This window comes from Bacillus rossius, chromosome 18, assembly GCF_032445375.1.
Source record: "Bacillus rossius redtenbacheri isolate Brsri chromosome 18, Brsri_v3, whole genome shotgun sequence".
NCBI classification, from domain to species: Eukaryota; Metazoa; Arthropoda; class Insecta; order Phasmatodea; family Bacillidae; genus Bacillus; species Bacillus rossius.
The window spans coordinates 18,277,024-18,303,242 of NC_086345.1; the positions used below are offsets into that span (position 1 = coordinate 18,277,024).

A 26,219-nucleotide genomic window follows, 5' to 3' on the forward strand; every position below is an offset into this window, starting at 1 on the left:
TTTGGGGACGAGCGACACGACGACGGTTTCCGGGCACGTGGTTGGAGACTTGGTCGTCCAGACGACGGCTGAGATAGTTCTCGGCGTAGCCGAAGGAGCAAGATTCAACAGAGTGTTCGATCCATCCACTAAGTTCTCCAAACTGGTTTTTACTCAAATATCATAGAACACTGTCCGAAGTCACCTTCAAAGTGAATCTTCATTAAACATCTTTGCACATTTTTTAAACTGAAACTGTTTTAAGATACAGGATAAAAAGTCTAATCTCCAATAAATTAACTAAATAAAATAGGTTTTGATTGTGGCTTTATAATTTATTTGTAATTAATTTTCATTGACAAAGCAACACTGCCAATCTGTTACAAGTATTTCTTCTAAACACACATAAATAGAAAACAATGTTTGAATTTGGAATATAATACGGCAGTGCTTGTATGCTGCAACTACTGTTCTTATTCAGTAATGCTACTGAACTTGGAGACATAATCTGAAAAAAGAAAGAAAATACTAGATTCCATAAATATAATAAAATGTAAATTCCTAGCTTAAAGTAGAACGTTCAAAAACCAACTTAGTAATATATACTTGTGAAAAGTGAAAAAATGGAAAACACATGCACACATCCACACACAACATACAGATAGTGTGACAGTGCACAGGCTGTTAAAATCTAATCTCATCCTGAAAGAGGAAACAATATTTTTTAAACATATATCATGCGTAAACATGTTAACAGCAGCAGTTATTTTGTGGTATACATATAAATAACATTGTCTGCTCGTTCACTCCATAAATGATTCTAGGCCAAGTATTCATTTTTCTTTTCCTATGAGAATCATTGCTTCTCCTTGGAATACTGAAACCACATTTTTACTTCCTTTTGTTCCCTAACGTTCATTCCTGTCTTTTGGCATTGCACTAAGGGCCGGTCTTACCATCCTCTGGGCAAACTTCCAGGTAGCTACCCTGCGGATAAGCTACCCGGACCCTTTACCCGATGGTCCTGTCTTACCATCCCATTTACACCTCTGTGTAGCTAACTGGAACTTGCCCTGTGGATAGCGAGGATGTGTGTTAGGTTGGTATATTTTTGACAGAGATATTGAAGAAACGATGATTGTGATTGGCCCTCAGATTTTTATTTTATCTTGCTAAACATTAGAGTACCGAAGGCTTTGTGTATTTACATTGTGATGAAAATTTGCCCGGTAATTTGGGAATATAAATAAACACTTGTCAAGGAAAAGAGGTTGAGGTAGTTTAAATTAGAATTTCCTTTTAAAACAATTCTTGTCAAATAAGGCTACAGCTGTAATTCACACTGTGACCATAGTTTATGTTTACCAAATGCAACAAAGGGGGGGCAGCAAAACGTGCAAAAAACTAAAGCTCATGTATACGCAAACTTATGCCCTATTATATTAATGAAACATGATTTTTAAAAAATACCAACCTGGGGACTAAAGTCTTACATGTGTGCAATCAATAGCACCAATTACTTTTGGAAACTGGGCCATTTCGTAGAAAATTGTCTGAGCATTTCTTATTTCTTGCTCAGTCGATGGCATCCTAATATATGCAGGTCTCAATGAAGCAATTCCAAATGTCACTTGTTTAATTATTCTATAAGCTGTTGCTTTACTGACACCTACAAATCTCCAACACTGGATAGCATTGTTCCCAGGGCACAAAACTGCAGTGTCAGCAACAGTTTGTTCAGTGGCGAGACTGCATGATTTATGGGGGAAATAAAAGCAACAAAATGACAAACGGTTGTTTACATGTAGGTTAGGACACTGAGGTAGGAATACAAATAGGCACTTTGAGAATTCAGAACAGCCAAAATAAAGCTCATTCTGAATGTAATTTACAAAATAAAAGCAGGAATATTTTATTGAAGCGATGTTGACAATTTAAACATTAAGCACATGTTATGTTCTGATATAACCTATAAACCTATCAGTTTCATTCAATTTTACAGAATATATAGCATAAGCATACATTTGTAATGTAAAAACAAATGCATTTTTTGGTAAAAGCAATCACCTGTCTGTTCGCGATCTAATCAGTAGTTCAAACTCTTCCAAGTGCAGAACTGTATCTTTACTTAGCCTGAATCTCGCTGAAAACTCTTTATCGTTCCATTGGTTCAAATGGTCTGGTCTTTCTCTAAAAATACGTGGACCTCTTGCTAAAGCATTGATTACTTCAATGATCTCTTCATCGTCGTCATCGTCTCCAAAAATCTTACCAACATTATTGACGACATAGACGAATCCTGCTTCGGCCAATTAGATAAACGAGGGAAGAAAATTACAGTCCATGCACCACGTTTTGTCAAATGAACACAATTCAACACATTGCAATAAACGCGCCACGATGTCTCGCACAGATTATATAGTTATCTGCCGGGTAGCGATTTACCCAGAGCTTCAACCTCCCGGTAAAATCGACAATTATTTATCTTCCGGGTACGCCTACTCATAGGTGGTAAGACACATTTTGTCATTTGCCAAGGAGATAAATTTTACCCGGACCTTGCCAAGGGATGGTAAGACCGGCCCTAAATGCTGGGGTTTGTGCCAGAGATCAAGCTGACATAGAGCAGAGTGATTTCAATATTTATTTGTAAAAGCTAGATAATGGCAGTACACAGTTAGTTCTCATCCCCAACATCACATTAACATCACTGAAAGAATAATAAGTTTGGAATGGAATCATTGTTTCCTATTTGTAGTTTGCATTTTGATAATTAACAATGGAAATCAATTCATAAGAATCAACTTCCAACTTTGTATTCTGGTTTCATTTCATTTCTGCAGCATTTTCAATGAAGGCTGAGCTAACTATTCTTAAGTTTGAAAATTTATTTTTAAAGTAGACTTCAAACAATTAGGTCACTGTAACTGATTCGACAAATACCTTCCCCCCCCCCCCCTTTTCCCATTAAACAAAAAAAAATAATTAAGGCAATCCCGGCAGCATCAAACACGGGTATTTCGCAAATGGTGAAACGTAGCAGACGTTGCCATGAACAGGTGAGTTTTCTCTAGGTTTTTTCCTGATCCCCCCAGAGATGGATTTATATCACTGCTCCGTTCACATCGCCTAACCCCTCACCTATCTACAAAGCTCATGATGTCAATTAGATGCTAAGCTCTCCTGGGCCGTATTTGCTCCATGTGACATGCTACAAAGAGCTGCATTTATAATAATAATTAATTAATTAATTTAACTACAGAAACTGGTTCTTCTAAATTTTAAATTAAACACTTGAGTATCCCAACATGCAATAAGTTTCCACATAGTAAAATGGTTTCCTAGAATTCCAGCCAGCACTTATCTAAGAATCAACCTTGTATTTCTCATGGCACGCGTGCACACTACAATTTCCACTCTTGCGCGAATTTTCTGTCGTCGCAAGCACGTCAACTGTGTTACGACAACAATTATGGTGTAGTCGGCCATGGCGATACTGGGGGCGAACTAGGGGAGGTGGAACTGCGAAGGTTCACCCTTGCCTTCCGCACTCCCGGATCTGGGACGGCCGTCGTATATACGAGTGCCCAGCCAGGAGTCGAACCTGGCGCCTCAGGTTCACCAGCTAGAATCTCTAACCGCTGAGCCGATACCATCCCGGTACCTACGTCGTTCACTCAGGGCCGGTGCAAGGTATATTGGCGCCCTAGGCGAAAAACCTTAATGTCCCCCCCCCCCCCCCCCCGGGCCGAACACCCCATAAAAAATTTTTCCTTGCCTCAAAATACATCACGTAAGCCTAAGATTTTGCCAACAATCAAATGTAAGCAGGCTTGTGTTTTTTTACTTGTTTACTTATTACAAATCATAAACAGGTCACCGTGGACTTTAAATGATTACTTATCTCGATATAAACATTCCAAACTGTTACAAAAATACAGTTTCATCTTTTTTCAATAATCAGTTAAACGTGTTATGTCAGCTGTTGTGTGTCGTGCTGCGCCGCCCCCAGCTACTTGGCGCCCTGGGCGGTTGCCTGGTTCGCCTGTATGGACGCGCCGGCCCTGCGTTCACTCACCTCGTATGAAGGCCGCCATCCCGGTAGCTGCGTCGTTCACTCACCTCGTATGAAGGCCGCCATCCCGGTAGCTACATCGTTCACTCACCTCGTATGAAGGCCGCCATCCCGGTAGCTGCGTCGTTCACTCACCTCGTATGAAGCCCGCCTCGCCGGGGTGCCGCTCCAGGGCCTCCCGGACGGCGTCCGCGCTCTCGCCGGCCCGCCCCAGGTTGTGTAGCGCCCGGGCCCGGACCAGGCGCGCCCCGAGGCCCGCGCCGGGCAGGCCGAGGGCTCGGTCGCAGTCCTCCAGCGCGCGGAGGCTCAGCCCGAGACCCAGGCTAGCCCGCGCTCGCTTTTCGTGCAGCGCGCCGCTGTGCCTCGTCTCGCCTATCGCCTGGGGTCGCGGGATGGCCACAAGCACCGTCAGAACGTTTTCAAAACCACAAACTAAAAAAAAAGAGCAAATTTACTACAGGTGTAAAAATAACGAAAAAAAAGTGTACCCGTATGTATTCGTTACCATAACAATTAGTACTCGTTACTTTCGTATCGTTACGTTACTCGTTACTTCTGATACCGCATAACATGCTATGTTATGTTGCAGCAACGAATCGAGTTGTTTTGCGTACGCGTACATTATGACGTCGTGTAAATAATAATAAATCCAATATAAACAATTAAAAATATTTGATGATTAACAGCTTTTGTTAACCAAGAAACAATTAAATCTCATTAGAGCAGCTTTATTATAATATCTCTTTTAAGATAAGAACAAAAAAAGTGAAAATACGCAATAATAAAACACAAAAACCTACATATTTATAATTTGTAAAAAATACTTTCTTACGTTGTTTCTGTCCCAATCTCAAACTTTGTCTACACACACAATACCTTTAATAAACAGTAAAAAACTTGGACGACGAATTTCCAAATTATACTTTACTTAATGAACAAACATCATTCTTTGTAACGTAAATTCATCGAATATGCGCGCTAATGCGTAAAACATACGAATAATACGAGTAACGAAATACATTCGTGTGTAACGTTTCGTTACTCGTTACTAGATGGCGCACCCGTTACTCAGTACCGAATACATACGGTTTGCTACAGCTCTAAAATTTGTGTGTTCTCATTTTGCAAATACACTAACAATACGAAAGAAACTCGGACAACACAGGATTTAACCCTAGAACTATTTAAAATACTGCCAGCCGTGATAAATATAAGCAAATTGTGTTTTCAACTAAATTTCTTGACACGAATCATACGTGGTTTCCGCACCCGCTGCTAGAATTCGCTGCCGGAGCAGCTACGTCGACTATCGAATCTTTTGATTAGCAGACCGAAATTTTGAACTATATAACTTCAATAAAGTAAAAGCAATAAAGATGAAAAAAAAAATACTAAACCCTGGCTTTGGACCTGATTATCAACAAGTGATTTTATTGCAATACTGCACATCTGTTTTAAATTCGTTAAACGGTTAATGCTACAAATTTTCCCATTGACTTAAGGAACTTTGGTTTGTGCCTATGGCCACACACATGGCATCACCGAGGTTACACATTTCCGTTCCACGGGACTTCCATCGCATTTATGAAATTACTTCCACCAAATGCAGTATACTGAGAGCTCGGATATAACACATAAAATATTATTAAAACCTTTTTTTTACACTGTAATTTTTGTAATATAGGCCTAATAATCAATATTAAACATAATACAATATAGATATACTATTCACAGAAACTAAAATTTAAGCGGACTGTCTCAAACTATTTGTATTTAATGTACGATTATAAACAGAAGCGAGGGGTCAGAATACAAAATACAAGTTAGCACAAGGCTGCCTGAAGTTAAAAGTTCTGTAACTTCATAGAACTGTTTGCTGTTTATTTAGGGGGCATTTTCGTGACTTTCGTGATCTGTAGTCAACTTCCACTGATTTGTTCAACTTGTTCAACCGTGGCCTATTGTGAGGACGAACTGAGGTTTGAACCCTGGTGCTCCGGGGTGCAAGTACAACGCTAAGCCGTCGTGCCGCCTCGCCGGTCACCTCCGAAATGTGCGCGACGACCCTAGGTTTGTTCGCGAGGTGAGCTCTTTCTGTTGCCGGGAGCATGTGGCAATCCCCAGGTACAGAGAAGGAGAATAAAGTGAAACTGCGCTCGGCCCAAAAGTCTAAAAATCGGTGTTTGTTCCCTTGTACTCATTTCTCCGTAAAAAAAAAAAAAAAAAAAAAAAAAAATTATTGTGACATTCCCGTTACAGCACTGCTCTTTTGGCTCATAAAGAACAGCTTCATCTGCTCTTGCTACCTCAGGTAAATCAGAGAGAGACTGAGAGAAAATACAAAAATCACGTTTCGTAATGGTTTTGATTCGTGCCATGAAGCAAGTTGATTGCATTGGGACACAAAATATAGGCCTACCTCTCAACTACAAACTAAGGGCGTAATGATTTTTGGTTACTAGCTTTAAAAATTCTGCTCGATTGGATATCAAAACATAATGCTTATAATAAGGGTAGGAAGGTTCATACAATCCTTAATTTCAATTTGATCATTAGGGGTCGTAAAAAAGGCCTTGTAATTTTTTCTATGAGCATTAAAACATCTTTTGTCTTTTTTATAAAAAGCATAATCTTCCATTGATATTAATTTTTTATCAAATTTTGCTGTGATTAAAAAGACCATTCTCAAAAATAAACAGTTATGTGAAGTATAAAATAATTTTAATTAACAGTTACACAAGACCAAATAAAATATAATAAAATTCATTCATTGTTCACTATTATTCCTAATTCTGCAAAACTCAAAAATTTTGACAGAACATTGTCTAGCACCTTACAATTTGAAAAATCAAATTTGATTTTTTTTGTTTTTACAATTCATTTCATCTTCAGAAATTCACAAAATGTGTCAGTTAGATATTTATAAGTGTTATACTTATATTTATGTTGTTATACCTACATATTTAGTTAGTAATTGTTGTAGAAATTATAATAGGTCTTTAAATAATATAGATATTTCTCATAAGAAACTGTGAAGGCTCTAACGCCTAAAAAAAAAAAAAAAGGATGAGATAAAATAATAAATTAGTCCAAAGATTAAGTACTATTGAAATAGTTTTATCAGTAACTTTTTTTTATATAGATACATTTTCCATAAATGTTGTTACCTAAGTTAATAAGTTAATGAATTTTTTTTAGATATTTCAAATGGCTTGTCAGTACTTCAGATGTTTTTAAACAGTAAAAAAAAAAATTCAGATTCTACGACATCAAATTGTTATACTTCGAAGGGATGAAATAGGTACGCAGTAAATCTTGGGGTCGTTTCCAAAGCTGTGCCCAGTGTGTGACGCGCCAGAGTGGCCCTTACGCCCCCGCCTACCCCACACACGCGGTGTGCCGCGCTTCAGAAAAACCCACGTGATTTGAAAACTGCTGGAGCTATCGGAATGGTGGTCCATTTACAAAAAGCATGTTTAAATTATAAAAAAAAAAAAAAAAAAACATTTAACTAAAATATTAGATTTATATAAACAATTCTTTTACGCTATTAGTTTCATAGTCTCCAGTTCGAACCCACCTAAATGGTTCGAAGAAAGGTGTGTTTTAAAACGTTTCCAACGCCGTCGGGCAGGAAAAAAAATTTATCTGTGGCTACGGAATATGGAACGAGAAAATTCCTTGTGTTCTTTTACGCAATGGAAAAGCGTTCTTCAAACCATTTATTGCAAAAGGTAAATGAGCCATTCTGTTTCCGTAGTTAGTTTTTAAAATGTATTTTATTAGAGTGAAAAACAGCTAAAAAAATATTATTCCAGAATTATTTGTTCAGGCGTTGAACTAGCGTTCCGTGTTCATTACGCCTTTACCTTCACTTCCCCGCCATGTAATGAATGTTATGGTCACTGCTCTACGCACGACATGAAAACTGCGCGCGGAGGCGACACCGTGTCTAGAGTCATCGGCCCCCCCGGCATCCCGTCTCACCAACACAGACACACCCCTGACAGGCAGGCCACTTCAGGGCGGTGGTCGTCAAGTAGTCACACTACTCACCCCACGCCAAGTTGGTCCGAGATCGATTCCCGACGGGGCCAAACTCGCATTTCACGCAAACTAGAAACACGGCGGACGTTGCAGTGCGCCTCCGGGTTTTCCCAGGGTGCTCCTGTCACCCCCACTCTTATCATTCCATCACTGCTCCAGTCTCGTCTCTAATGACCTCGAAGTCCCACTTCGACAATTAACTGATTTAGCATCAGGGGGAAATTAAGCATCAGGGGGAATCAGTAGTAATTCATCGCAAAAAGAAGTGAAATCCGTCTTTAAAAAAAAAAAATAGTTACTCACCGCTGCCCGAGTATCTGTCGTACCTTGTCGTACATGTCCAGCGCCTTAATGTGGTCCTGCCTTTTGAAAGCCTCGTCACCCCTGGCTTCGTACGAGTCCGACAATTGTTTGCGACGCTCTCTGTCCGCGGCTCTGTCCTGAGCGTCTTGCTCCACCTGCTTCATGAACGCCTCTGGAAACATTGAGCGATTTTACATTCGTTGGAAGAATTCGTAGGCTATTTATGTTATTCATTTATTATTTATATTATTTATTATATTTATGATTTATTGCAATTCCTACGGATGTTTTACCACCGAGTCATTAGTGTAAAATCATCAAGGTGTACTTGCTTGACCATTTTGGAAAAACTTAATTTTTTTTTTTTTTTTTTTTTTTTTTTACTAAATAAAGCCCTATTAATAATTAGCTGAAAAATATTTTTATATTTTATTTTTATCTGCTGTCATTTTGTATCACTGCCTTATCTAAAAGATTGAAGTTTCTTGTCTTGGCTGTTAAAAGAAATACTTTAAGGGCTTACATCCAATGCATAAAAATATAATAAATAAATTTTGGGAACCTAAGTAAAAATGACCTTGAAATGTGCCAAAATATTGAACATTTTTAACATTATTCATGACCTTTTAAGGTGACTTGGGTGTTGGAACCACAAGACGAAAATGTCTGTATAATAACGATGGCTAGAGTACGGTACATTCTAGTTGTGTTCAGTTAAAGTGCAAATTTTAAACCCTTCCTCTTTTTTTTTTTTTTCATCAAATTTTCTAAATTTTCTAATTTTGAGGTAATTTCTTTAAACAAGAAGATAAGAAAATTTGAAACTTTTGCATGAAGAAGTTAAAACCCATACTTTAACTCAACACAACTTGAATGTACTCTAGCCGAAGTTAACTGCACACAAATTTTGGTATTGTGGTTCCAACCCCAAGGCACATTTCAAGGACATTTGACTTAGGTTTTCCAAATTTGATTTAATACATTTTTATACATTTTTATGTATGCCTATAAAGGTTTATTTTTATTGGCAAAAACACAAAAAAACTTCTATCTTTGAGACAAGGCCAACTTCAGAAAAACCTCTACAAGGCCCTGTTTGATAGGGCTTTATTTTGGAATTAAAATAAAATTTAAATTTTTTTTTTTTTTTAAATGGTTGATCAACTAATAATTGATAATTTGTTGATTTCACATGGAATGACTCTAACAGGGTGTCTAAAAACACCTGGTACTCGTTCCTGATGAGGATTGTGCGGGGCTGTGGAATGGACTGGAGAAAAGGTGTTGGAGGTAAGAGGTGCGAAGGACCTACGGAGAAAGCTTGAATGGGAGGGAGAGTGAAGTGGCGGAAGAACTCCTTGCCACAAGGTAGAGGCCCAATTGCCAGCGGGAAAATTGTCACGACCTAACACACCGTCCATCACCTTTCAGGCGGGACAATTATCTTAGTGCAAACTATCAGGAAATAGAAAATTTTTCCCATTCCATGCAACTGCTTGAAGTTAAAACTGTTAGCAGAACACACCTGGTGAAAGGGAGTCTTGCTGGGATGGCCCGCCCGACCACTTGTTTATCGCAGTCCTGTCGCACCTTATCTTTGAGTCGCCAGCACCGTCTCTGGTGCTGGTACGACCCTCTGTTTGATTCCCAGTGCTGGGGTGACAGTCCGCCTGGTTCAAATGGGCCTCGGCACGACGAGTTGCCACCTCGACCTCATCTCTGTTCGTTGACTGCAACCCGCGCACGATGGACTCTTTTGAAACCAGAACATGGGCATTCTTAATAATTTGAACACAGCCCAAGAGGAAACATCTGGACATTTCAGAATCTCGTAGCAGTTTATGACAGCGCAAAATTCAACGAAATACCTAGCCTGTCTTGCACACTAATCTAACTACTTATTACAGTATTTTCATATCTGAATACCTTATTGGCTGAAAGAAAACACATTACAAAGGTTTAAAAATGTTATTTTTAACTGAATTGCAGTCTAATGCTTTACAGTGAACAGATAGCTATACACTATTGCATAGGTAGCTGTCACCCTTGCTATTATGTATCTTAGTGTAAAAAGATTCTGATTCTATACAGTAAATAAATTGATTACTATAACTGTAAATGTTTGATTGCAGTGGGTCAGCGATACCATAAAGGGCAAGAAAATTTTGGTTGTTTGATTTTTGGAATATGTGTAGCCCATTATTATTATTTTTTAATTCTAACTACAGTACTTGCCTATATTTTCCACTTTAAGCATGAACTCTTCAAAATCTGAATCCATCCTTAATGGTTTTTCAAACTTGTTTAATTGTAGCATTTGTTGACAGCAATAGTGATTATAGTGGTTGTCATGGAAATGAGATTCTTTCTGTATTGAAAAATCAAAAATATATAGCATAGAGCTTGAAATAGTAAGAAGTTAGGAGTAGGGCATTATTGTTAGATGTGGTTACACAGCTGTTAATCAAGTAGTGTGTAAGAAAAACTGGTCGCAGACAAAAATCTAATACATGTGGTTTGGTGAATTACGATTCATTAATAGCCAGACTATCTTAAACAAACGATGGAACAGTGGTGACAGTCTCTGTGTAGCGAACTCACTGTCAGCTAATGCAAAACTATAATAAGTAACTTCTAAGCCGGACCCACCAATCCCGAGCAATTCAGCCACTGATCCTAAACAAGGATATGTAAATAATGGAAAATTTTCATAGAATAATTTATACAATTTGCAGAAGGTTTAAATTATTATTTTAAACAAACATGGCATTAATTACACACATTATTATTTACAACTCAATGCTTTTAAGTAAGATAAATAATAAGATATGTGTTGTGACATTTATGCTAGAAAAACTCATCTCACATTAATGATGCATGGTGGATGTTTAGTGCACATCAATGTTCAATCGTTGTTTGTGCGGAAGAGGGCTTCCGTGGTAGAGTACCTAATAGTTGCATGTAAACCTCACGAAATACATCGGAACAACCTGTACCTGTATATATTTTTGGTTGACATTACTTTGAGTGTGTTGTATATATTAAATTTATGTAGTCTCCTCATGCGTTAATAACGTTTTTTTTAATGGTGGAATTTTAATTGAAATTATTTCAAAGAAAAAAGTATAAATGTTTTTTAAATAATGTTTAGTTGTTTATGGCTATTTCTGCTAACAGTGTCATGTAAACTAAAAAAAAAAAAACAGTTCCAACTTTCTAACATGGTTTCCAAATTGCAATATGTCTTTATTGCGTTGTTAAGGTAAAATTCGTTATGTATGTTAGCTATTGTCTTAATTTTGTTTAAATTTTGTGACTAACGTTCGATCTAATTTTTATATTCTTTATTTCAATTGCTACAGTTTCTATTGAAATGTTATCGTAGTTATAATTTTATTTCCCGCCACGAGTTCAAAAGGAATAATGGCGGAAAACGTGATGGAGACCTCAAGATCGGTAGGCGAAGATACGAATGTAATTACAATGTTAGATGTGTTGGAGGAAGAACAAGAATTAGAAGACGATGCTACAGCGGTCTTAGGTGCTTCGGATGATAAGAATTGTACTTACATTGAGGTACGATCATATGTTTAATGTATGTGCGTAGGTAACTATTGTATAGATGATAGAAAATTACAGGAATGTTAAACTTAATGATTTAGAATCACATAATTTTTAAGTCAGGTGAGGATGATGATGTATGGTTTTTTGATCATTGGGAAGTAAATAAAATTTTGGTTTCTGTAGAATTGTTAATCGTGGTAAAACAAATATTTAAAACTTTGTTTTTATAGTTTTTCAACCAACGGAATTTATTGGATTTTATAAACTGTTTAGAATTACTGTATTAATTTCATATAAGTGGTTTTTATAGAATGCATAAATACCTTTTAAAATGGTTATTTTCCCAGATATTTCTAGTGCTTTTATAGTTTTGGTCTTCAACCATGCTAGCTCACTTAACTTTAACAAAGTAACCAAGGCTGGGAAATCTTACTAAATAATTTTAACCTAGCCTTTAAAGGGTGAAATAATATTGACCATTGCTAACCTAAAACATAATTGGTAAATCATAGATCACTGAAAACCTAGCCTCTAATGGATGAATTTCAGGAGACTGGTATGCCTGTGTGTGAGCCTATAGCTTGGTAAATGTTGAAAGTAGCCACTGACATTTATACTGTAGTATTTGTTATTGGAGAAATCAAAACATTAATAGTGGTATTTTACCTGTGAAGCATTGTTTAATAGTTTTGTTAATGTTATGCCATTTTCATACCTATTAAAGTTAATTTATGATATGTGATTCTTTGGAGTTAAACAAATATTTTATGTTAGGTATTTTTGAAGATGCTGGCCAAACATAACCTCTTGCTTTTGTTATGATCTTCTAGGCATACAAAAACTTACCTGCTGTGGAAAAAAACCTAGGATTTCTCTGATGTAGGCAAACATAACAAAAGTGAAAGGTTTGTTTAGGTTCTTTCAGCAACATTTAAAATATGGTAAAGGCATTGTCCAAATAGTACAAAGTGTACCACGTAGTACATTAATGTACCATAATTCTTACATAGTGCACAGAAAAATAAGGAAAATTAAATTGTTCACAGGAACAATAATGCCCCCCCCCCCCTCCCCCCCCCCAGCCCACACACACACACTGGAAAATATTGTAGTACCTAACAATAGCAACGACAGGAAAAATTTCATTTACCCAAGCCGTCCCAGTTTTGAATCATTACTTTATAAAAAGCTGGAACACAGTTTTCCTACTAGTTCATCCTTCAGAACACACTTGTGTTCCATGAAGTGTCTCATGCCATACTGTTTGTACAGGGACAGCATGAAGTTTTCACAGGCTATCAACAGAGTAATGACAGACTTTTCATATTTTACAACAGCAACTGTTCAGTTTTAAGTATGCAATTCTATTTCGTAATGTGGTTGTAATATATAATGATATATATTAAAATATACCTCCAATTGCATATGCATACCTATATGTACATAACTATGTGTTACGTTTTTCTTATACATAAATATATATTATATTGAGTATGATGATGCTGGCTTAGATGCTGACTCAGACTTACTTTGAAATTAGGTACAGATAAAGTGTGTGGTCTTTGACAGGTACTACCAATAATATGAACACGCATACGCTTGAAACCAAAATTATTAATAAAAAACTGTTTGGAATAAATGAAAAATATTAAATCATAACCAGAAATATTGATATGCTCATGAGCGCCCCAATAATGATGTTGGATTTAGGTTAAAATGAAATAAAATAAAACACAAATTGTATGGGGGAGGAAAATATACATATATAGCTAGGTCCTGAGATAGGTACACTTCCACAAAAAGAAAACGAACATTGGCATTAGCTGGCCCTGGTAGCGATGCCAGTAGGATGGGACGTGCTTTATGAAATGTTTATCAAAAGACAAATCCGGCAAATACCTTTGAGAAGTCTGTGAAACAATTAAAATAATGGTAGTTTATTTTGCCATGCTAAACTCTGAGCGTAGTTAGCTTTTTACGAGTGTATCTCCGCTGATAAATAAAACATTATTGCTTATTGTGGCGAAATTATCACGTAATCACATATGAAAACACTGTCAGTAATGATTAATTACAGTTTCGGGCCAATTCCAACATAATTTAGGCCCCAAAACATTGAAGTGTCACTTTTGGTTAGTTGGCCAAAAGTTCGTCAGCACTTACAAGATGTCTGTGGGCGATACTGTCGTAGCTGGACCACACTTCCGTTACTCACTGTTCACTCGATATTATGTGAAATCACCCACAAACAATCACAGTGGTGTACGAGTGCTATTGCTTTAATTCACTGTAGAGAAATTATGTGTCCGATGTAATTCAGCACTAAAATTAGTCCACAATAGGCTTTACTGCGCCAGGGGTGCCAAAACATGAACACCTCTCTTCAGTGCAATACCTTACCCATAATTCAAAGGGCGGCAACGCACAAAGCTTCCATTGATATAATCTTGATTAGTATACGTAATTATTTGTTCGTGTAAATCACAAGAAACATTCATGACCAAACTTTTGTCAGTGGAGTAGAATCAGACCTTTCAATGAAAAAAGGTTTAAGATATTCTATTTAAAAACAATTTAAAAAAAAATCATTTATTTTTCATCTTAATATATATAAATCCAGTATCCTGATATTTTGTTTCCAGTCAACTCTTCACCAAGTCAACCGATTTCGATGAAAATTGGCATTTATGAGAGATAGGATAGTTTTTATTTTGATGAATGGTCTTAATAATTTATTATTAATAATAAATAACCGTTTGCCATGGATAAACAAAAATCATAGATCATAAAACATACAAACAGTAATCATGTGACATTTCTCTATGTCCAACAACACACTGTCATGTAGCGCTATCCGGTTTGCTTTAACTCGCAGGCAATAAAAGCTCCATGTGTTTAGCCCGCGGCAACGCCGGGTACTGCAGCTAGTGTGTGTGTGTGAGGATTTATATATATATATATATCCACACACACACACTAGCTGCAGTACCCGGCCATGTTGACCTTGACCCCGGACGACAGGTTGCATTTCATCATTTTGTTTTCTAGAACTTTCCGCCATCTTGGATTCCGCCATTTTGTTTTTCTAGAGCATTCAGGGTGTGTTTTCGATAGTGTCGGCAGATATATATTAATGACTTTGTGGTTTAAATCGGCAAGCCCTGGCTCGAGAACAGTGTTGAGTTGTTGTAATGTCGTGTCGGCAGGGTTACGTGAGGAGGCAGGCACTGTACGCCTGCAAGACGTGCGTCCCGGTGGCCAGCGAGGGCCGGGAGCCGGCGGGGGTGTGCCTGGCGTGCAGCTACTCCTGCCACGAAGGTCACGAGCTGGTGGAGCTGTACACCAAGAGGTCAGCGGGGCGACGTCTCCCCGCCCTCTACCTTCCTTAGGGGTCGTCCATTAATCACGTAATGTTTTTTAAGCAAATTTTTAACCTCCTTTCCTCCCTCCCCCCTAGTGATTTGTGGTGAGGTTTTAGACTTACCCCCTCCCCAATAAATCACGTGTATTTTTTTTTGGTACAAAATATTTTTAAAAATTTCAGAATATTATCTTTAAATATAGGTATGATCTAATTTAATTCTGGAAAATTAAGCACAGTGATAAAAATGTCCAGACACACATTAAGGTTGCAGGTTTATTCTCACTGGCATAAAAAATCAATAAAGGAAAGGCTTATTATATGTGATTTACGCATGTATTCGGCGCCGAAATCACAGTGTTTACTGGTGACTGGCAAGCCGAGCCGGGTGGTTTGTGTCGCGGCGGGTGGGGGGATATTGTTGCCTGGCTACGGCGAGTCTAGGTCACGCGTCGCTTTTTGGTTTAGTATAAATCGGGTGAAAAAATAAATACACATGGTATCTCTACACCCCCCCTCACCCCCTTGTGGTATTTCGTGATTTTTCCCGACCTCCCCCCCCCCCCCCCCCTCTTTCGAGCCTCACGTGATTAATGGACGATCCCTTATTTACACACACCACACTGATTCCAGCAGAAACACCACGTCAATGCACACCAGAAGTTAGATTCGAAGTTTATATTATAACCCTTCGAACTCCTGTTTCGAACCAAGTTTTTCTGTATTTTAAATCCTGCTCAATTATTTTTCCAAGTATAGCTCTCTAATTTCTTGAATCGTGTGAAATTGTTCTATGCAATGTGATTCCAAGGGACAGGAGAGCCAGATTCAACAAGGGATTGGAACAGGAAATTAGGAATGGCGAACCTTGCTCGACATAAAAACCTAAATGGCCTTCTAGAAAAAAAAATGTTTGCAAATTATATAAATAGGCTTACATTTTAACAGATCTTGAACTATACAATCAGCTTTTAATACTGCATTATTGAAAAACGAATACTCTTAAAAAAAATTCTCTGCAGATAATTTTTGGTATTAATACGTATGTATATTGAAAGTTTAAAAGCTTTAAATTAATGTTTTAACATTTTAGCATTAACATCAACTTTATTCATATCATTTATTTTATATGTTTCCTTTTGATTTAATTTGGTTTTATCATGTACAGATTCAAAGGTAAAAAAAAAATTATTTCATGTTGATTCATGTTTTACTGGCCAAAATATCAACATTTGAGTCGAAATTGATTTGATGTGCCAAAAATTTATAAGCACATTCTTATGATGGTGAGAACTTATAATTTAGATTGGTCTTCAGCTGAATTATGTTAATAATACAGTATTTGCTTGATTGTATTCGTAGGGATTGTAATTTTTGGGCTCACTAATGCTGTGATGATTGAAACAAAAATAATTATGTTCTCCAATTTGATATTGTACTGAAGTTATTCGTTTTATCCTAATAATGTTTTTCTGTGTATGTGTGTGATTGGTTACTTATGTAAGTCAATTTGTTTCTTTCAGAACTATGATCTGTTAAAGTTGATTTCTTTTTTAGTGGTAACAAAATTAATTTTTTTTTTTAGGAACTTCCGCTGTGATTGTGGGAACAGCAGATTTGCCAGTAGAAAATGTAATCTGGAGCCGGTGAGTGATAACATAAGGTCGTGTGTGGTAATCTGAATTTCCGATATATGTTATTGCATCCTTCACACTTAAAAAAAATAACCTATAAATTGACAAAAGTACAACTTTAGTCAAGTGTTATCCATTATTTCTAAGTGCCTGTTTATAGTTCCGTAGGCATCTTTTACTCAAATTGTTCTCTAATTTAACTACACTTAAATTTTGTGTTTATTAATTAGTTAAATGGTGTGATTTGTGTGATGCACAAATTTTATGCCATGAAATACTTTTTTAGTCATCCATCAAAACATTTTTAGTAAACAATTTTATTTCTTATTACTTACAAATATTGAATTTTTGGAGAATTGCACTGTGGTTATTTACAAAACAAAATATTGAATCGGTTTTGTTTTTGGTTGCTGGATCCGTTGAAGATATCTGATGGTTATTGGATTGGTATGTTGCTACATAACCGTATCACCCGTTACTAGTGGTTATGTCACAAATATAACGGATTTACCCATATTCAAAAGAACAATCAAACAAGTTCTGTTAGAACATCCTTCCTAATCTGATAGAATTCTTTGACCTAATAACAGATAAGAAAACTAAACTCTGGTAAATTTTATTTAAAAACGTCACAATACGAGGAGAAAAATATTGAGTTTCGTAAACTAACTCTTCACTCTGAGCTTTAGACTTCAGTTTATACAATTTGTTATGTACCCATTTTTTATTTTTTTTTATTTAAATCTCTTTCTTTTGAAATGTAAAAGTATGTACTCTGTAATATTTAGTTTTTGTGGTTGTACAGTTTGTTTGTATATATATGTATGTATTTGTATTAATTGACTTGTTCTATATCCCGGAGTCCTTACCTCCATATGGGATCTACAGAACAGAAATTGAATAAATAGATAAATAAAAAAAATAGCCTCGTGCTGGGGACGGACGTTGGGATTCTTCTTCCTTGTCGCTTCTCATGCCGTGTTTCCGTTCGCAGAACAAATCGCCGAGCAACGAGTTGAACTCGTACAACCAGAACTTCCACGGCCTGTACTGCACGTGCCACCGGCCCTACCCGGACCCCGACGACGAGGTCGAAGACGAGATGATCCAGTGCGTTGTGTGCGAGGACTGGTACCACGGCAGGGTGCGTTCCCTTCGCTTGCGCCTTGCTTGTGCGGCTGGTGTCTGAACAGCAGCACTGTGGATTTCAGTTTTCTTGTTGGATGATGAAATTATCTTTGAATGATTTGTGCAATGGGAGTGCATGACTTTGATGTAAGTTTTTGGACATACGCCATTGCTAAGCACTTTTTCTGTAGAAGAAAACTACAAAATAAAATAAATAAATAAAAAATACCCAAAAGACAAGAAACACAAATGAAGCAAAAAATTGCTGTTGTCAACAGGATATAAACACCACAAAATATTCCGTAACAGGAATATGGTCAACAAACAAAGAAAAAACAAAGAAAAATGTACTAAGAGAACGGGGGGAAAAAAAAAACCCACAAATGATGACACAAAATTATTGAACCCAATTTTTTGCTTAATTTGTGTTTCTTGTCTTTTGGGTATATTTTTTATTTATTTATTTTATTTTTTAGTTTTCTTCTACAGAAAAAGTGCTTAGCAAAAGATAATGAAGATAGAAACTAAATGATTGTGTTTTTATATAGTATGTCTCACTTAAAGTTAGCAGTACAGAGTGAATGGCACCCACTCTTGCCTGACTGATAAACATTTTACGAAAAATTGTGCTAGGTTTATTTGGGTGAATGCAGTATTTGAAAGATTTGGTATTCAAAGAAACTGTCGTGAGGGGGGTTTTCGAATCGGCGTACGTGTATACCTTGGGCGCCACCACGTGGACCTGGCTACCGACTCTGTCCCAGGGCCGTGACGTGACCCGTGTGGAGCTAGGCTCGACTTCCCCCCGCTAGCACTCACCGGCCCGCTATGTTACTGCTCGGGGGGTCTGGAGGCGCCCCACACACCTCCGTCTCTGTGCTGGGGAACTCGTGGTAGAGAATTAAGTGCAACGAGCCTAGTGAATATTGAGCTTTATTGGCGCCGACACGTACACTCAAGACGCACACGGAAAACAGCACATAGTCCAGGTTTCTTGCTGACCAGGACACCACGTGCCCCGGCTCCGAAAGTATAAGTCTGCCGATTAATCTAAAAACGCTCCAGGGAGCTTTATTTGATTAAGTTAAACAGTCTGCCGCCGGGGTAGGCCTCGAAGGTTGATTAAAAAAGTTTTAAAAAATGTTATGATGGCGTGTGTTAACGGATCTGTTACGAGCAAAAGTTGAAGTCGACGAGGTGCTGAGGTGCGTCCTACCCCGCACGGCGAATGGAAGAGACTGCCCCGGGCCCCGGGTGTCATGGCCGCAGGAAGTGCTGAACTTACCGTTAGTACGTTAATATTAAAGACAGTTAAACATAACTATTAAAACCTTTTAAAAAATTGCAAGTTAATGAAGATTTAAGGATCAAATATTACAGATATTTAAGAATTACATTATTTAAAAAAACATGCAGTCTCCACTGCTCCAGTTAGGGTGGGCGCCCGCGCAGAGCGACCGGACACACGCACACAAGCACTTGTTGGCGGGAGGTTCGAAACAGAGGGTGTCGGTGGGAGGAGAGGGGGTCGGCAGTGGTGTGGAGGCACATCGGGCTTAAGGAGGGCGTAGCCCTGGTCGTTGTCAAAACATTGTCAAAAACCTATGGAAGGAAATTTGAATTACAAAATTCAACTTGGCGATTGCATTTAGTTTGTAATTATATAAGTAATATTACTTTATGTATTGATTAGAGAAAGTTAGTTTCTGAAACGAACCAGTAATAAGTTAAAAATGTTAAAAACACCATAGTCAACATTATTTTTATGTTTTCCCCCGAGACCTGTGTTCAGGATTCAATAGGCAGATTCGAGGCAATCTTTGCGATTCGAATTCAAGATTTTGGATTTGAGAAAATTTGGGATTTGATCCGTTAATAATATTTTTCACCCTAAGTATCAAAATTAAAACATTTGCTGTCGGGCAAGTGACAATTTTATTTTTTCCTTGTAAAAAGGGGAAAATAAATAATTTTAACATTTTGTATAACTTGAGTGGTGGTGTGTTTTGTATTATTATTATTTTATTATAAAAAGATGTAAAATGTGTACCGTTGGTGCGACCAGGGAGCAGTGAGCTAACAGTGAGCTGGTGTGTGTTTCCTGCAGCATTTGGGAAGTACAATCCCCCCTCAGCACGACTACTCCGAGATGGTGTGCCTGGACTGCATGCACGCCCACGAGTTCCTGTGGCACTACGGAGGCCTGTTCGTGACCAAGGTCGCGAGGGAGGGCAGCCGCGGGCCTGAGTCCCACGTGGACGTCACCACTGCCCCCGCGGGCAACTCCAGAGACGCCGGGGACTGCGACGGTCTGCGCGGCGACGGAGCGGGCGCCGGCTCTAGCGGTGACGACAAGGCTGCTCTCTGTGCTGGGGTCAACGGCAGTGAAACCGCGACGAACGGCGTTCAGGACGGCCGGAAGCCAGCCAACAGTGTGGATGGTCGCGAACGTGGTACGTAACCAGTTGTGGGTGGTCTTAAAAATTAAAAAAAAAATAATAACTCTCGGTACATTCCCCACCAAGTTTTCTGGTTACCAGATGATGATTTGTACGGTACGGAGGGGAATCAACTAGGTTTTGCCGCCCCATTTGAAGTTTGTTGTGCTCAGTGAATGTCTCGTGTTGTGCCACCTCTTTGCTGTGTTTATTGCACCCCAGACTGCCTGGCCCAGGAGTAGCCATGCATGTTTCATTAACACTTGAATAAATTATTGTAGATCGCTGAAATTTGTGTAAGTTCCAGGAAAATATGTTTACTGTCGACTTTTCGTCTACTAAAATAATGTGTCTCAGACACAAGCTGATTTTAATGTATTATTATTGCTACTCTAAGAAAATTCACAGTCATTGTGGCAGCCATCTTGAAGTGTTTACTTCATAAACATAAACATTTAGATTTTTTTTTTTTCATATAACATTTTTTTTGTTCCTTGTTTGAAGATGTCATTGGTTCCATGCTGTGAGGTGTTGTAGTCCATGGTTGTTGACGTTTGTTTATTTTTTTCCTACTTATTGACGAAAGGTATACAATCGTTTACTCAATTTTTTCCTTTACTGTTTAGCGAGACAGTGGCGGAAACAAAAAACCTTGAATACTTGTTGCATGTTTAAAACGTTGCTTTCCTAATGTTCATGTTTATGATTATGAAGTCCCATAAAAACATTTAAAAAAGGGTATTTATATTGCACAAATTACTTAATCTCAGCAGTGCATGATGGTATATGACAAACTGACGAGGTATGCTGCGTTAAGAAAATGAATGTTCCTTATTTCAGAGTGTTAGTATTCATGGCTGAATCGAATACAAATAGTTTATCATTCATATTCGAAAATTGAAATATTCGCGTAGGCATGCTAGGGTTGGTAATCTTATAAAGATGGATTGAAAAGAGACTGCTGGTACGCTTGCCACACACTGTAATGGTGTGTTTGTCTTCAGGTTGCCTGATCAAAGACAAGAAACTCGTGAAAGGTTCCGGAGCAGTGTTCTTCAGCGACGGGTGGCGGAAGAACTTGTGTCGCTGCAACGATTGTCAGGTAACTTGCGTTTTTTTTTTTTTTTTGTGTGTGTTTCTGATAAACATTACATAAATACAATTAAATCCTGTAGAGAAGTAAAACCATTAATTCTTGTCTATGTATTCGTGAATCCTCTGAAAATTTCAGAGTAAGTATTGAATTCAATGAAAAAATACAAACTCCAAGTATTCTGATAACTGTGGCCACCGCAACCAAAGCATTGATGTAATCCATCTGTATGAGTTTTCCAAACATTTGACAGACGGACGGGTGTAATTTTTTGTGCCCTTTGTTGGCTTGGTTGGTGTCGCATCATCAACTGACAGATGATTGACAGAGATGACGGGCTACTGCATCTTAATCTTAAAATCAATTTATTTAAAGAAATAGGGTTTATTATTCTTGTGCTTTTAAAATAAAATGTTTTTATTCTAAATTTTTATTTCTGAATTTACGAAATAGATTTTCAAATGAACGTAAAAACTTATTGAGATATATAGTTTAAAGAAAAGAGTAAACGATTATTTAAAAAAAAAAGAGTAATTTTCACTACAGGAAACGTAAGTGTAAAATAATGTAATTTAGTGGGGTTGGTGCAGAAAATGTTAACATTTAACTTATATAAATGTGCACTTACTTTTAAAAGCACTACGTTTCTAATATTAACTTCTTTAGCAAAACATTTTAAGGTTTTCTATAATTTTACTTGCTCCCCTACCTGATAGGATAAAAACGAGAGCAGACAGATGTGATAATGGCGTGAAAGCAGGAACTAACTCTAATTTGACGTTTCCCTAAAGTTACTCGAGTTTAACTTTTGTATTGTAAAGTAAAAGAAATTGAACAGAAATTTCCAAAAGGGGCATGTCAGTTTTGGTTCTCTGAATGAAAAGTATTACCTAACGTCTTTGTTTTTTCGTGTGTTGTTTTCCAGGCGCTGTACGACGCTCAGAATGTCAAGTTTCTGACGGACGAGCAAGACACGGTGCAGGCGTACGAAGAGAAAGGCAAGGCCAAAGCCCAGGTGTCCTCGCAGTACGAACAAGGCATGAAGGCCCTATCTTCCCTCGACCGCGTCAAGCAGGTCGAAGCCATCGAAGGTAACACGCACATCACGTTATTCAACCGCATCAGCCAAGCGTAGGAGTAGAGTTACGTCCAACCTCAATAACACTTTGCCATAACGAGGTTTGCATTAACGACACTATGACAGAATTTAGTCACAAATTTTACATATTTTCTAACACTATTAAAAAATAAACTTAAAATTTGCAAAATTTTATACCGCATCAAATGCACTTCTTTTTTTTTAAGATTGTGTAAATTATATTACACAATTTTAGGATGGCTAAACATGTAGATAACAAAAAAAAAATATTGTTTATATAAGAATAAACAATAACACTGACATTAAAATGTTTCTGTAAAAGTCCTAAAATTAGTTTACCATGCATGTGTAAACACTCTGTGTACAAACAGCTGCGAAAATTGTGATTCCTTTTGTATTTTGATAGGTAATTTTTCACGAATATTGTATATGCTCAAATTCAACTTTGCACAAACACAATAAAGTTCGAAATATTATGATTTGCAAACATGATTTTTTTTTTGTTACAGAATATAACAATATGAAAACCCAGCTGAAAGAATATTTGCAGAAGTTTGCTGAAAATAAGAAAGTGGTCAGAGAAGAAGACATCCGAGAATTTTTTTCGGGCATGGAAGCCCGAAAAAAGCAGCGGTTAGAAGTGCAGATTCCGTACTTTTGTCGCTAGTAAGATTTTCTATGAAAATGTTTCAGTTGTGTACAGTAAATTTGCAGTTGTATGACTGTAAACAATTTTTTCATTTCTACCTAAGGGATGTTTTAATGTATGATTTATTTTTTAAATTAGAATTACATACTGGTTAGTCTCTGCAAGGAAAGGTTTTTTTCTGTATGTTGGTTAGGTTTTTGCAAAACAATTCAAGAATGAAAACAGTTTATTTATTATTAATAAGTAGAGACCTGAAAAATTTGCGGGTTCATTTCGTGTTATGTTAAAATTCTAATAATTATACCTTAGTGCTGCTTCTGCCATTGGGTCACTGTTAATCTGGAGGACTGAGGGCCAATTAGAGACCCTCACTCATAGAAGTGTCGAATCACAGACACTCGGTCGAGACGACTCACAAGTCAGCAGCCAATGAACAGTTGGCATTTGCCCGAGTGTGTAAAGGATATTGGAGTCTATCCTGGAGGTCATTGAACCCGCGAATTTTTCCGGTCTCTATTTATGTCAGTTATTTTAGTTCATGAATTACTCTGGAATTCTGTAACTTATTTGAATTAAGTGATAGAAGCCAGTATGAATAACATTTTAAAATGATTTTTCACCCTATGCGAAGAAATACAGTGGAATTTCAGTAGAAAGTACCTACCTCACTTTAAAGTACTTTTCACTATGAAAGTATGTATTTTAAATCAGCACAATATGCTTTACAGTTAAGAGCAGTTCATTTCAAGCAAATTAAATACTAAGTACTAAAAATTATGATTTATTTTTAGTGTATCCTATTGAGATTTTGTTATATATAGCCTTTGGTACCCTTTCTAATATATTTTATCTCAAAAGTGCTACCAGCAGTACCAGAAGAATCGACAAAGGAAAAGTAAATAATTTTGTTGCCTTAATATTATTTATTACTCTATACAAATAATTTTATGATATAATTTTTTCAATTTTTTGTATGCATTTAAGTTACTGTTCAGTCAAGACAGTCTGTATATCTTTTTGTCTCTATGTATGATATGTATAAACATACTGCTACAATTTTTTGAGTCTCTGTTTTCAATAAAATATTTAAGTGCTTTTTTTTAGTAGAGGATACAAAAAATTCCATTGCCGCTCACAAACGTTTTAAATAAAGATGTAGTACTCAATGAAGTACTGAAAATTTCAGAAGAAAATATGATTGCAACCATGATCCTGATACGAAACGAAGATGGTATAGGCATAAATATAAAGCAGAGTTTGGACCTCATAAAATAAGTACCTATTCTTACTTTACTATGCTGTTGATAGTTGTGTGAAGATACAAAGTAATAGTTTGGTTTCATGTTTTTACACTTAAAATATGATAAGTTCATTGTGTAGAAGTTTATAGAGTGGAATTAGAACATATACATTTTTTTTTTAAATTTTATTGTATTATTATTTGATAGATACACTCTTAATGTGTTAACAATAATTCTCATATTCTGTTAATTTTGTCTCTTAAATATTGTGTGAAAAATTGATTTGTTCTGTTGCTGTTTCAGTACATTTGTAGTGGTGTTTTATGTAATCAAACACAAATTTTCTCTAGTTTATGAAATTGGGATTTTTTTTGTGTTATAAATTTTTTATGTGAATGGTTTTCTTTGTACCGTAGCATGTAAAACCTGTGTTAATTTTTCAGATCCATTGTTGACTTTTACATTTGATAAGACTTTGGGTTAGGTAATGGTTGTATGTACTTTGTAGATTATTTTCACAAAATAAATCAAGTTTTCTTATAAATTATTGTACAGTATTTTATTTCTCCCTTTTCAGTGTTTTGTATTTTTAGTCAGTCCATTAACGATAAGTGTACTATCAGATTCATTTTAATTAATCGCTACTAGTTTGACTGCGCCAGAATTGTGATTCAAAAGAATAATTGGGAAAACATTTTTAGTAGGAAATTTTAGTAGAAGGCAAATATAAATTAAACATACATATCAAATATTTTTCACATGTAGCATATGTGTGTCAAAATTATTTCACAATGTGCATATTGAATGCTTGCTTTCGTCTAAGCAAATAGTGTATTTAAATATTTAAAAGACTTCTTGAAAAACACCACAGTTTCAGCATCCAGTTGCTGTATGTAATAGTTTGAGAATGTTAGCCAGAAGCCCAAAATAATATGTACCTGGCCATATTTAAACTGCATGGTAATGGATTAAGGCATAACAGTTGAGTCGACCGACTCTACATTCCGAAGGACTTGGGTTCGAATCCTCCTGAAAAAAGTTATTTTTTCCACAATTTTCTTAATAAAACCCTAGGAAGATGACCTAAATTTCTCAATTTCTTCTTTATGTATGTCTGATTTAAAAAGTATACCTAATTAAAATGAATAGGCAAGGTAAACTTTTTTAAATAATGTATTATTTTACTAGGGGGTAGCCACAGCTTTAGGTTTGATTTCTGTTTTGGTTGGAGATCTATCATTTAAGGAAAATTTGCATCTTGGTCTAAAATTATACCACACAGTATTTACTTTGATTAGGTGCACCTCCATATTGTTGAATGCAATGGCAAATTTGACAAATAAGGTGCCACAAAGTCCTTGGTTAAGTGGTCCCTCTGACACTGCCTTAACTTTAATTGGGGTCACTATACTTGTAACTGAACAATACAAAGGTATTGAAAAAAATACTATTGGAACCTACACTAGCGAAGCTCGGTAAGTTTGGTAGACGGATGTAATTCTTACGGCCATCAGATTGGCTGCAGTTTACGAGATTGATGGATAAGACAGATATTTGAGAGACGTGGTCGCACATTGAATTGAGAGACTTTGAATGAAGTGATATTAT

General features: G+C 36.8%; 2 protein-coding genes across 2 annotated transcripts; one reads left to right on the plus strand and one right to left on the minus strand.

Annotated features, from left to right (window-relative positions):
* Nucleotides 1-307: 307 nt before the first annotated feature.
* On the minus strand, nucleotides 308-11,329 carry LOC134541186 (tetratricopeptide repeat protein 12-like). Its single transcript, XM_063384422.1, has 6 exons — nucleotides 11,271-11,329; nucleotides 10,640-10,772; nucleotides 9,930-10,157; nucleotides 8,428-8,576; nucleotides 4,190-4,433; nucleotides 308-487 (listed from the first exon to the last, which is right to left on the minus strand). Exons 1-6 carry the CDS (start codon nucleotides 11,301-11,303, stop codon nucleotides 453-455), a joined length of 822 nt encoding a protein of 273 aa, XP_063240492.1. The 5' UTR covers nucleotides 11,304-11,329; the 3' UTR covers nucleotides 308-452.
* Nucleotides 11,330-11,606: 277 nt separating this feature from the next.
* LOC134541111 (putative E3 ubiquitin-protein ligase UBR7) lies at nucleotides 11,607-25,155 on the plus strand. Its single transcript, XM_063384281.1, has 8 exons — nucleotides 11,607-11,980; nucleotides 15,175-15,317; nucleotides 16,915-16,975; nucleotides 17,958-18,107; nucleotides 20,199-20,544; nucleotides 21,534-21,631; nucleotides 22,548-22,713; nucleotides 23,231-25,155. Exons 1-8 carry the CDS (start codon nucleotides 11,828-11,830, stop codon nucleotides 23,386-23,388), a joined length of 1,275 nt encoding a protein of 424 aa, XP_063240351.1. The 5' UTR covers nucleotides 11,607-11,827; the 3' UTR covers nucleotides 23,389-25,155.
* The last annotated feature ends 1,064 nt before the right edge of the window (nucleotides 25,156-26,219 follow it).